This window comes from Athene noctua, chromosome 5 (assembly GCF_965140245.1).
Source record: "Athene noctua chromosome 5, bAthNoc1.hap1.1, whole genome shotgun sequence".
Classification (NCBI taxonomy): domain Eukaryota; kingdom Metazoa; phylum Chordata; class Aves; order Strigiformes; family Strigidae; genus Athene; species Athene noctua.
Window position 1 is genome coordinate 22660238 of NC_134041.1, and position 12746 is coordinate 22672983.

General features: G+C 34.8%; 1 protein-coding gene across 5 annotated transcripts in view; it reads right to left on the bottom strand.

Moving 5' to 3' along the window:
- COL11A1 (collagen type XI alpha 1 chain) overlaps positions 1–12746 on the bottom strand; it is a 169484-nt gene that overhangs the window by 70354 nt on the left and 86384 nt on the right. For all 5 annotated transcript variants that reach the window (XM_074906694.1, XM_074906695.1, XM_074906693.1 and 2 more), the window contains 5 exons: positions 10107–10160; positions 9097–9204; positions 5494–5547; positions 2153–2206; positions 19–63 (listed from right to left, as the gene is read on the bottom strand). In XM_074906694.1, the coding sequence (XP_074762795.1) occupies positions 19–63; positions 2153–2206; positions 5494–5547; positions 9097–9204; positions 10107–10160 (315 nt within the window). The remainder of the gene's footprint in view (positions 1–18; positions 64–2152; positions 2207–5493; positions 5548–9096; positions 9205–10106; positions 10161–12746) is intronic.

Sequence of the window (12746 nt, forward strand, 5' to 3'; positions counted from 1 at the left end):
CAAAGCAAAAGTACATACTGTTGGTCCTCGCTGTCCTCTGGGGCCTGGTTTGCCATGTAATCCCTGTAGAGAAAAGTTCACAGAAATCATTTTTGCAGACACTGTATTTGTGAGATAAAGTTTTTTACTGAAGTGGAGGCAGAGTGCAGGTCCCTTAGGTTTAAATGTTATTTTAAGTATCTACTTTTCATTTAAATTTGCAGAATCATGCTCCTTGATAAAATTTATTATCTTTCTTAGTTCACTGGAACTTGCAGCTAAATGTACTAAATTTGACTCAAGAGTCAGATTCTGTCATAGGCATTAGAACATTTTAAACTGTGTTAAAATAGTAGTGAAGATGTCACATAACAAGCAGAGTCTCTCTGCAGTAGTCTAAAGGACTTGGCATCATTTCCAATGTAATAGCAGTCTTGAAGACAAAGTTCCCAGGTTTTCATGGACAGCTCCTCAGGTTACTAGGGTAAAGAAAGGGCAAGCCTCTCTTTTTCTAACAGAAATAGGTACTGTAATACCTACCAGGATTCTGCACACTTGCACAGAGATACAGAACTTGCCAGAATACTAGCCCTTAATTTTTTCCTTCAATACTTCTCCTATTCATACCCAATAGATTTCTTTCTTTAGGCTCTGCATTAGTATTGTTGTGCACTCTAATGCAAAGAAGCTTAAAATTCAAGACAGTAGTATTATTTAGGTAGGAAAAGGAACCTCATGACTGGTATGTTCTAAGATGTTCTTGCTTTTATTGGAAAACAAATTCAGACACCTGTTTTACTTGAGGGTTTTCTTGTGGCTTTGTTTTGGGGTTTTTTAATATATTGATTTTATTTCACTTACCAAAACAAAAATTATGTGTTGTTCTTAAAATGGCTTATGAACTTCTCAGGGACAATGACTGTCTTTCCTAGTACCAGTATGCATGATAGCATAAACCACAATGATAATCCTTTAGGCAAGATTAATAATACCAGATTCACATGACAAACTCAGCAGATATTGTCTTGTTGATCATCAGCATAATGCTTAAGTAAACATGCAGTTTGATGGTATTAATTATGTGGTTAGTACCCTAGCTGAACTGAAGGCTTTATGAAGTCCTGATAATGGATCAATATAATTAGATTTCCGTAACTTTAACTCTGTTCTTTGATGTTATTGTTTTGCTTGTTTCTTTAATCTGATATCTTTAGTCATGTCTCATTTTTCCCAACAAGGATGAACTGAACATTGTTCTATTGCTTGTGTCTGTTCCTAACAACATAACTTTTATCTTAGCTAAAATAATACACAAACAATTTAACTCATACATAAGAAATGCAAATGCAATTAGATTTCATATATTCATCTTGAAATCATGAATTTCTGCTTATTTTCATTCTGCAAATTAAAATGGATTCTTAAGAACACTGATATACAGTTTTACTTTAAGTTGCTACAATCTATGAATTCTGAATCATGTTCTTAATTTCATCATCTTTCTAACAATATGTTCTGCTATGTTCAATCGAGCTTTAGAGACAACAGCACAGTGACCTTCTTTCTAACCGATATTTCATTTTTATAGTTTGAAGAATATGCATAACATTTTCCCTCACCTGCTTCAAGTAAAGAAAGCAGCAAAAGCTGTCATTTTGCATCTAATTTTTTAGTGTATGTAATAGTACATGTTCTTCATCTTGTCTGGTATATTTTGCATTTTCGAAGCTCAGCCTATAAAAAACCTTGTGGAAAATCAGAATACTTATGAAATACAAGTTGAATTTCCTTGAGGGTAAATTGCATCGTAGCAGGATAATTCATAGGATACAGGAAAATAGTCCTTGCCAACTCATTCAGCTATACTGTCAAAAAAGATACTTCAGCAAATGTGATTTCTCATTTTCAAATATATCTAATTATGGTAGCATACATATTGAGAAAGTGAGTTCTTGTATATTTAGATTAATACCTTAAAGAATGAGAACTAGTGTCAGTATGGCCTGCTTTACATAACTGTAGGAGTTCATCTTAAGTGTGAAAAGCCTGTTTATATAGTTCTTTTCATAGTAGCTTGTATCCCTAGATTTCAGTGACTTTCCATACCACTGAGTTCCTAAAAGTTAATTACACAAACATGATTGTTAATTAACACAAACATGAATTATCATACCCTTGCACCTTTCTCTCCATTGGAACCTGGAAATCCTGGGAAACCAGTTGAGCCCTGTGTAAGAAATCAATAAAAATATCAGAGGTTATCAATAGCAAAAGAGTAGTATAGCCAACATTTAATTTTTATGTAAAGCACACCTCCAAAGTCATGAACATTTTACACATCAAACTTGCAAGTGTGACAGCTCTGATGAATAGCTGTAAATTAACTTACCATAACGCCTCAAGTCCAGAATGCATTAAAAAAATCAATGTAGAGAATGGACATTATTTGTCATCTTATTAGACAATAAAGTATTCATTAAATCTGCACCATTTTTAAAAGTAGGAAAGAAATTATCATAACAGACAACTAGAAATAACAGTATCACAACAAAGAGGAACAAACAAGGCCTTGTTGCCTCACAGCATAATAATTCTGTTACAAAATTACTTCATTCAAAATAACCGTAAGGTGTTGCCACATCCGAACAGTGGTGTGGCCCTCTATTCATTTGACTGAGCTGTAAACTACTTGAAGTGCTTTACTCACTGTAAACTGACCACTGGCTAGTTTCATTTCACTGATTCATGCAATTTGTACATGTGCTTATATGCTCATCTCATAAGCAAAATGAGGAGATCATCTGACATAAAACCACTTCCATGCATTATTTCTGCTTCTTTTTTTCTCCATTTTCCTTCTGCTAACTGCCCAGTCTAATCTGAACAGTACTATTTTCTTCTTTATTTCTGGTATACAGGTCCAGAGGGACAGCAGACTTGTTACCTGCAAAGGTGTTAATTTGTCATAAGGGACTTGGGGTCAAAGAGGTGGTAGACTTGATAAAATATAGTTTTAAGTGACTGGAGATGCAAATCAAAGCAGTGTTTAGTTAGGTCATCCATTAAAACTACTGGCCAGACTCCCTGCTGTGATAATGCATCTATATATCTGCAGCTTGCTAGTAATATTTTAGGGGCAAATAAAATGCATATAACAAAACCTTAGAATTTCTTGGTGCTCTTCTTTGAAACATCAGTAAGTATTTTTTCCTTTTTTCTCTTTTCCTTACTTATGTTTTTCTTTTAATGAATCTTGTTTCACAAAATCATTCCAATTATCCATTAATGAATTGGGGGCAGTACAACTTCACTGATGTTGATTTAAATGAAACCTTGAGTGATATTCACTGATTGGAGAAAAGTAAGAGGTCTCCTCTCCCCTCCCCCCCCCTCCCCTCCACCCCCCTCCCCTCCCCTCCCCTCCCCTCCCCTCCCCTCCCCTCCCCTCCCCTCCCCTCTCCTCTCCTCTCCTCTCCTCTCCTCTCCTCTCCTCTCCTCTCCTCTCCTCTCCTCTCCTCTCCTCTCCTCTCCTCTCCTCTCCTCTCCTCTCCTCTCCTCTCCTCTCCTCCCCTCCTCCTCCCCCTCCACCTCCCCCTTCCTTTTCATTTTTTTCTTTTTTCTTTTTAAATTCTTAACCAGTTATAACTTAGAATGTGAATAAAACTCTGGAAATTCTGATCTGCAAAGCCCAAGAATGTTCTTTATAATTACAAGGCCAGAGGAAAAACAAACTCTAATGACGGGCATTAACAGGCATGACTTGGTTGTAAATATATATGCTATTTTTTGCAATTGTGTTAATCAAGAGGGACTGGACAGGAAAAAAAAACCTAGAGAAAATTACCAGATAATGGCAGTACTCTAAGAATAATTCTCTGAATAAAAATAATGAAAAGCAAGCAAGCAGCAACAAAAAGAATGGTGTGAACCTTCTTGACAATACCAGGACAAGATATCTTATTTGCTTTACACAGCTGTTCTGATGCTACTTCTTTTTTTTCTCTCTACCTTATGACAATTTGATCTGGACTGTGAGTAACTTTCAAAACTAGTCTCTAGTGAGTAGATGTATTGTAGCTGTCATTATTCTTTCCTGGAAATTTGACCAACAAATTAGAAGCAGGAACAGTGAATGCAGGTTGAGAACTATTTTCAATTTTAATGTGATAAAAATTTAAAGTAATGAAATTCTTTATCAAGTGTTTGCTGAAAGAAGAATCAATCAACTTTTATTTGAAGTGTTACATCATTTTTATTCTTAGAACTGAATAATGTAAAACCTCTTTGATCTTATACTTTTCAAAAGACAGTTCTAAATCAGAACAAAAAGAAAGACTGAAATTTTCGACATTTGAGTTAAGAAACAGAAGCAAAAAACCACGTCTCTCAAGGTGAATAGTTTTCGTGAATATTTTCCATAGACTGTTTTGATATTTTTCACTAACACAGAATGTTCAATGAATAAGCATTCTTCAGATAGTTCATTCATCTGACTGAAGAGGGCTAAAGTATAGGCCAGAGTCAGAAAAACACTCCGCTTAGCCAGTCAGGAAGTTGTATTTCTTCCAAAAATCATAATTTCAAATTTGAAAATAAAAACTGATCCCAAATTAGAGCAAAGTTGAGGATTTTACTGCAGGTTGATTGTTCAGTTGTGTAGAAGGGGTAAGAGATTCTTTTACTTGCGATACTTTCCAACATGAGTCATCTTTGAGACAGTCTGGAGATGCAATGTCTCCCTAATGGCCTCGTCTACATTGGGAAATGTCTGTAGAGTTAGGTTTTTATTCCATTTTTTTCTTTCTTGATAATATCAGAAAAGAGATCCTGCAATTAATTTAGCATGCCCATTACCTAAAGCTGTGTAAAGATAACCTTTTTAAAAATATGTTTCATAAAAATGTTTTAAAAATATAAGCTTTCACTTAAAGCAGAACCCACCCATATTGTCTTTTATTGCAATCAAAACATAAAAAATAGCTGAAGGATAGATGTGGGCACATATATCAACTAAGCGTTGGGTTTTGTCATGTTTGTCTTAACAGAAGGAAAAGGAAAACATGATGAAAATTGTAAATTGTATGTTTCAAAGAAATATGACTTATTCTATGGAAGAAGCAGTAATGACACAAATGGAATGCTTGCACCACATGGAAAATTGTCATCACTATCAGTATCCATTTAGTGGTCAACATGGTCCTCATTCTCTTTCAAGCATATAATTTTCTAATTGTTTAATGCATTCCAATCTGATGCACTTACACAAATACAACTCACGAGAGGATGGCAAAGGTTTGAAGGCAATATAGTTAAGAGGAAAGATAGGGGTCCTTAAAGAGCCTGCCTTAGGGAATCCAACATTTTTAAAGATTTCACTTCAGAACATGATTGTCAAGAAAGAAAACGTGAAAAATAGCCCTTGCTTTGATGCTCACACCCTGCTTCCCCAAACATACAAATACAGAAAATAACTGCCATTGTGACTAATGTCAAAGCACAAGATATACAGCTCACCTTTGGGCCTTGTCTTCCTGGATATCCTGGCAATCCAGGCACACCAAGCTTGCCCTGCAGTAAGAAGGCAGTGTTAAATTTTATTTTATTTTATTTTATCCTCCCTAGTGGTTCAGCAAACTTCTACAGAAAGTATTTTTTCCACAACACAGAGTTGGAATATAATGGATATATAATTGAATATATATTCCACTTCATGGAATATAATATTCAGTTAAACCAATTTCTCATTTTTACTGTTAATCACCAGTGTGCTTAGTTCACCAAACTTAAATAAAAATCCTACTCCAATGAGTTCAGCATCTTCCTTTTTTTCCCCATGAAGTGCTGTGTAGTGATATGAGGCTGAGGTCACTAAACAATATTCCCTAAGAAATCAGGAGGTTGACAGGTTTAAGGGAGAAGAAATCCTTTTTAATTTATAATGTGATGGCTGCTTTGTTTTCCGCAGATTTTTCATGAATAGCCATTTGAAGAAACATTTTGTTTCTTGAACAGTTCTGAACTCTTTGAGAATATGATAAATTATACCCCACTATTTGCTGACAATAGATTTGTGAACAAATATTGCCAAACTGCCATGTTCATAAAAGACAACAGGATGAGTAGTCTGATCAACACTGATGTTAACCTTTCTTAGAAATGAAATACAGTACCCTACCCCATTGAGTCTGTCTCTTCAGACCTCTAGAGGATGAGTGATGTTTTGTCATTTCCAAAGGCAAGGGAAAGCAGCTTCAGTCTTTGAAAGATGGTAACTCTGGGGAAGAATTTGCCTATTTGCCTATGTTCCAAACTACCACATTTTGGAGAAGATCTCAATGGAAAACACATGATTATACAATATAATGTGGTACTCTGCAGTAAGATTAGATAGTGAAAAAGAGGAAGGAGAAACCTGTATGGGAAAGCAAGTTTGTCAAAATAAACATGTCTATTCATAAAAAATGCACCACACGAGTAAAGATTTTGTGTTTTATCATAATCATGTAAGTGCATGTGTCTGGCCAAGACATTATTAAAGATGAAGTCTCTGATTTATGAAAATACTCATAATGCTGCCAGTTATGTGCCACACTGAAACAAGCTGCATGCATGACTGAAATGTTTTGCAGCATGATGGTGCATCAAAGTCTTGCCAAATTCAGTGAAAGTTTTGTCCCTGATTTTATGATTAAGCAAGCCCAGTTGCCTAGGTTTTGAGTATGGATATGCATGGTTTTTTGATTATAAGCTCTTTTTTGATATGTTCTCATTGTTCTGGCACCATACTTGGCATTTTCTTTACTAAATAAATCCAGCCCTAGACCTACTTGGAAAGAGAGTTTTCTTATCAGAGAAACAGCTGACTGTAGAGAATAAAAGACTACTCTGGTATTTTCATTACTATGGCAGAGTAGTACCTTTGGACTAAATAAGACATAGGAATGTCAAGGAAACAGGACATTAATAACTGGTCTTTCAGACACTTCCCTAATATTGTGGGGAGATCTAAGTGTTCATAAAGATTATTCTAGTTTTTGTGCTAAAATAGGTATCACAGGACCAACATCATAGAAGTCTTCTCTGACACACTCCATTTTGGCCAAGTATTCTCAGAATATCAACATAAGGTGTTTGACTTTCAATGGGCAAGAAAAGGTATCAATATTTGTAGAAAAGGGAAAAATTTTGGTCTAAAATTCCAAGCCCAGCTAACAGTATTATCAACACCAATATTTTTTTCAAATATGTTCTGATATTTAGGGATTAAGATTCTGGATTTGTGAGACTGAGAGAGTCCCATATATGTCATAGTGAAGAAGAAATGCTTGAAAACATAAATCTATATTCATACTGAGTAATTTGAATAAGAAGAATTAAAAATAACTGAAATTCTTATTAAAAAACAAACAATAATAAAACAAAGTTTATTTTGTCTTTGATTTACTTTGTTGTTTGTTTGTTTGTTTGTTTTTTTAATTTAGATTATAAAGACTTGAAAAAGATGGACTGTTTTGTAGATGTCCTCAGTCAATTAATTATTCTGCAGATACCATGACAACAATACAAATTTTTGTAAGATTCCTAATATTCTTACATTTTTGGCGGGTTAGCAATACTAAAAACAACCACTGCCATGAAACATACAGTTCTTTCTGGAGACCACAAATATATTGTGGGTGAAGATAATATGACCCTTATTATACCAGATTGTTTTGCTGATCTAGTTAAAACTGACTACACTGGCTTTTTGGCGTGAACTCAGCTTGCATTCAGGTAGGAAAATAGTTCTGAGTTTCTTTTTTTATATTTTCTTTGATACATGACCTAATGAATCAATTCAATGACCTTTCAGTTGGTGAGATATCTTGCAAAATTGTGGAGAACATTAATTCATACGTAATTCCCAAGAGTTAAGTAAACCTGAGAATAAATCTTATTTGCAATGAGTGAACTGAGTTTTTGGATATATACTTTTCTAAGAGTTTATGAATGACATTATGCTCAAATTATAACCCTAACATCTTTCCGAAGTTCTACTAATGATATACATGCAAAAAGTAGCAACTTTTGATGAAAAGAGTTTGTTCCAAAATTTGCTGAATACATTTTTTTCTTCCTAGAAAACCTCTTTGCTGTGAACCTTATTACCTTTCTAGTAGTACCACATACTAAGATTTCAATGTATACTTTTGAAGACTGTATATAGAAAAGACAGAATAATTAATCATGATGTCAGATGGGATGTTTCTGGAAAATACTAATTGTTCTTATTTCAAGGACAGTGAGACTGAGAAAGAAATGTAAAATGCACTTTCTGTCTTATTCCTTTCAAGACAGAACTAGCATTAAACCCACAGTTAACCAAAAAAATTAAAGGGAAATATTTTCATCAGCATCTTCTCACTTTAGTGAAATATAGTATGCACATTTCTAAACCATCATTTCTATTTTATTTTATCATTCTTTCCCAGTTACCCAACTGCCACTGCTGAAATCATCTTTCTTTTCTGATGACATCACCCAGTGAAATATGGTACTCACACATGCATTCCTCAGGCTCCTTTCCTCCTCTGTATCATTGAGGTCAGGATTCTACAGAGATTTGTACTTGTGCTCTCCTGTATTTCATGTCACTATCCTTTTTTTCAGTCCTCTATTTTAACAGCCCCTTTCACTTTTGCCAACCCTATTTTGGATTTTTATTCAGGATAGGTTTTCTGTTTAAAACAATCTTCATGTCACAATTTGTCATATGTCTGTGAAATTCACTCTCCAGCAGCACCTTTATCCTCCTTTATTCCCAACTGTTTTCTTTGCAATGCATTTTCCTTTGCTGGCATGCTCTGTATGTAATTTGGGATAAGAATTTAGCTGCCTCACATGCTGATAAAGTACTATAATGCCCTTTTGTATACTTACAAAATAAAGATTCTCAATACTTGTTCAAATGTGAACTCCAGTGGTCTGCTGTAGTAATGGTGTCTCATAAAAACTACTGTTAGGTAGCTGAAGATTTTGCAGATCTGGAGGCTTGGGTTTTTTGTGATGAAGATCATCACTAAATGATGAAGATCATCACAGGCAGTGACACGTTTATGTTGATATCTGGCTACTAACCTTTTCCCCAGCTGGACCAGCAGCCCCTGGGTCCCCAGATGGACCTGCTCGACCTTTTGGACCTTCTGGACCGTCTTCTCCTCGTGGACCTGGCTGACCAATTTCTCCCTAAAATACACCACCTTATAAATATGAACAATTGCCTTTGTACATATATTAGAGAGCCTACCTATAATTACTTGAAAATGTTTTCAGTAAATGTAAATAGAGATTAGAATAATAGAATCATAGAATGGTTTGGGTTGGAAGGGACCTTTAAAGGTCATCTAGTCTAAGACCCCTGCAACACACAGGGATATCTTCAACTAGATTAGGAAAATAACACTGTTTATGTTCACTCTATAAATGCAAATACATATAAATTAGATGCTGAATATTACTTTCAAAGTGTAAGAGCCCAGTTGCCTTGCCTGAAGAGAGCTGCATTTGCAAACTGTGTATTCTTATTTTTTCCTTCCCTAAATTCTTGTGAAGGCATTCTGACAGTCCAAAGAAAGAAAAATGTTTGTTTCTAGGTACTTATGTGGATACCATCTTCACAGTTATTTATTCATACAGATACATGCCAGAAGCCTCTTGTGAGAAGTTCTTTTAGAACCTCCACAACTCTTACTATGAAAGGAAGTAAGTGCCCATTGGGCTAAATAAACAACATTTTGACAGAGATCTGCAAGATGCTAGGTTGGAATCAAAGTATCTTTATCCTGGGTAGATTAATTTTCCTCAGGCAGATACTAGAGATCTTGGAATCTGGAAAAGAAGATTCCCTAGGAAGAAGCTCTGTGAAAAGGATATCTAAGACTGACATTCTCTTCAGAACTGTGCCATTGTTGATTCACAAGAATGTAATCTCTGGCTCAAATCTGTACATGCATAGGGAATATAAATAATTTAAGATACTAGGTTTTATTTTATTTCTGGTTTAAATTTATTTGTTTGCTTCAGTGATCCTTTCAAAATAATAACGTTTAAACTTTTTAAGAACATGTGAGCTGCGAATAAATACTTACCCGGTCACCTTTAAGGCCCATGTCACCTTTAAATCCTGGAAAACCATCTTCACCCTAAAAAAGGCAGAAATGCATGCAACTTTTAATAATAGAGGGGATTTTTATTTTTTTTCCTGCAGACAGAATAAGAAAATACATTCACTACAGATTAAAATAATTTGCATAGATAAAGTGAGAACTTCAGACACCAGAAAATCTAACATGGTTGTTGATATTTTAGAGAAAGTATATCAGTGCATGACACAAAATTACTTTTTAAGTTCCTAATAACAGCTGTTTAAATCTGTTTAGAGAAAATAGAATTCTACTGTTTTACTACGAATTATCTGGCAAAGTCCTTTCTGAACTCCTACGCTTTTTTTGATTATCACTCTTTTTAATAAGGTCATCCATTCAATTAACTAAAAAAATGATGGCAAATTATTCAGTATTACTCTTTGTGATAGAAGAATTTCCCTTTAATTAATTTTTCTTTTAAACTAGTGTCTTAATAGCATCATGAAAGGAATCAAAACATTGGCTGGTTGTGACATCTTAATAATAAAAAAATATATATATATAAATGTTCATAATCTAAAAGAAGTAGTCAACTCTGTATAGCAGATTGGTGTCTAGCAGTACTCAGACCTGCCTGCTCTCATTGGCTGATGCAAATGAAAGAAAGTAGAAAAACCAATGGACATTAAGACTAAATCCATACACCATGGCAAAACAGATGCACATTACTGTTATTCCTAGTGAGAACTACTTATTTACTGCCTAGTAAATTCTGGTAGAAAATTCACTCCAAGCATTTTAATAGGTCTTCGTGCTGAAGTACAGGCAGACAGTACTCAGACAAGTTTCGTTTACACCTGTATGAGTTCAGATACAAACAGAAATCTCCAGTTGTTCAATGGAGTTCATGACTTGCTCTAGCATAACTGATCAGTTTCTGGTTACCTCTTTCTTAGACTAACTCATCATATAACTACTGATCCAATAGTCAGACAACAAAGATTATTGACTGCATTTTTATCTAATGCTTATTTATATCCTGGGAGTGAAGGTCTTTGTGATGAATAAGGACATAGTAAAATCTTTTACTATGATGATGGTTTATTATGTGCTGAAGTAATATTGATGACTTAGAAAATGAGTAATATTTGGACTGTCCAGAAAGCCAGGAAAGAGTGATACTGTGCTCCATGTTGCTGAAATAAAAAGAAAAGCTTTCTATTTCATCCTCACTTTGAAAAAGAAGTTTGCAGTCTGAACTCCTGGGTGCGCAAAAGCTTTATCTTCTCCCAGATCAGCAACTGAGACAAATTGCAAGGCTAAAGCCATTTTGACTCTGTTCAGAAGTAGTCATACTGCATGAAACAAATAACCCTAGAAAATGTGATAGAAATAGATTTTCTAGTGATGAACAGATCAAAATAGGTGAGGAGACATTAAGATTAAAAAAATAATCAAACAAGCAAATATATTTTCTTGATAGTATGTGTTCATCTAAAAAAAGTTGAGGTAACCCATCATGATTCATTGAAAAAAATACCCTAAAAAACATTCTAAAATGATTTCCCATTCTTTCTTGATGGTGAAACTAAGCTTTATATGGTCATCTTATATTGCATACATTAAAATTTCAATGTGGTCTTTCTTAAAATTTAGAGAAAGATGAAAAAAGTAGAGTGCAAACACATGAAAAAAGCTTTAATTGCAAAAGGTGCTCAGTTATGGACATGGACTTGTAATAATTATATGAGAACACTTTGCAACAAATCACCAAGGACTGACCATGTGCCAACTAGTGACCAAATGGCTGCCAAATGAACTGAAACTCTCCTCCAGCTTTCACAGTGAGGTTCCAGCTATTGAGATCTAAAAAGGCTGGTTTTGTTCCATGTAGGAGGAGAGAGCTGAATGCTCTATTTCCTCTTCTGCTGTTAACAAAAAATAAAATAGCTAAAGAGTTCTAGTCACATTTACTGGTTGGTACAGAGATGGACCTCTTCTGATATCCCTGGGATCATTCCAGATCTACAGAGGCTCTCCTGAATGATCAGTTTATTTATTTCTGTCTCTTACAGTGCTTTCCCCCATGTAATGGCATTTGAATAATTTCAGAAAAAAAGGCCTGTGTAACAGACCTTTAAAGCACTGTGAGGACAATCTAAGAAACATGTGTGACCTTTTAGGTATTTAGTAGAGATCAGTGTCTTACTGCAACTATGAGTTCAGTCTTTAGGACCACAGAAATATTGTAGAGATTATGCTAATCAGTATTCATTGATATACACATATATAAACACATATATTAAGCTTATTTATATGTGAGTCCTGTATTTTGTCCTAGCTGGACATTAATCACTCAATAAGGCATCAGAAAAAGCTGTTTTTTTGAACTGTCCAGTCTCCACAGGTATTAAACACACTCCTTTTTAGTTTAGATTAATTGAGCAACTCTAAAATGAGTATGCAGACTAGACAAACTGTGGTTTAGGAAAGCTGAAGAATGTACAGCAGCTCTTGACATCTGAGCCTGAAAGACAGATCTCTAGTGCTGAAATCAAGGCTTTTTTGGCAAGTGAGTCTTCTGCTTTAGACATAGCTATAAATATACACACAGTAGCCACCAGAGCCACAAGGCTGAATTTG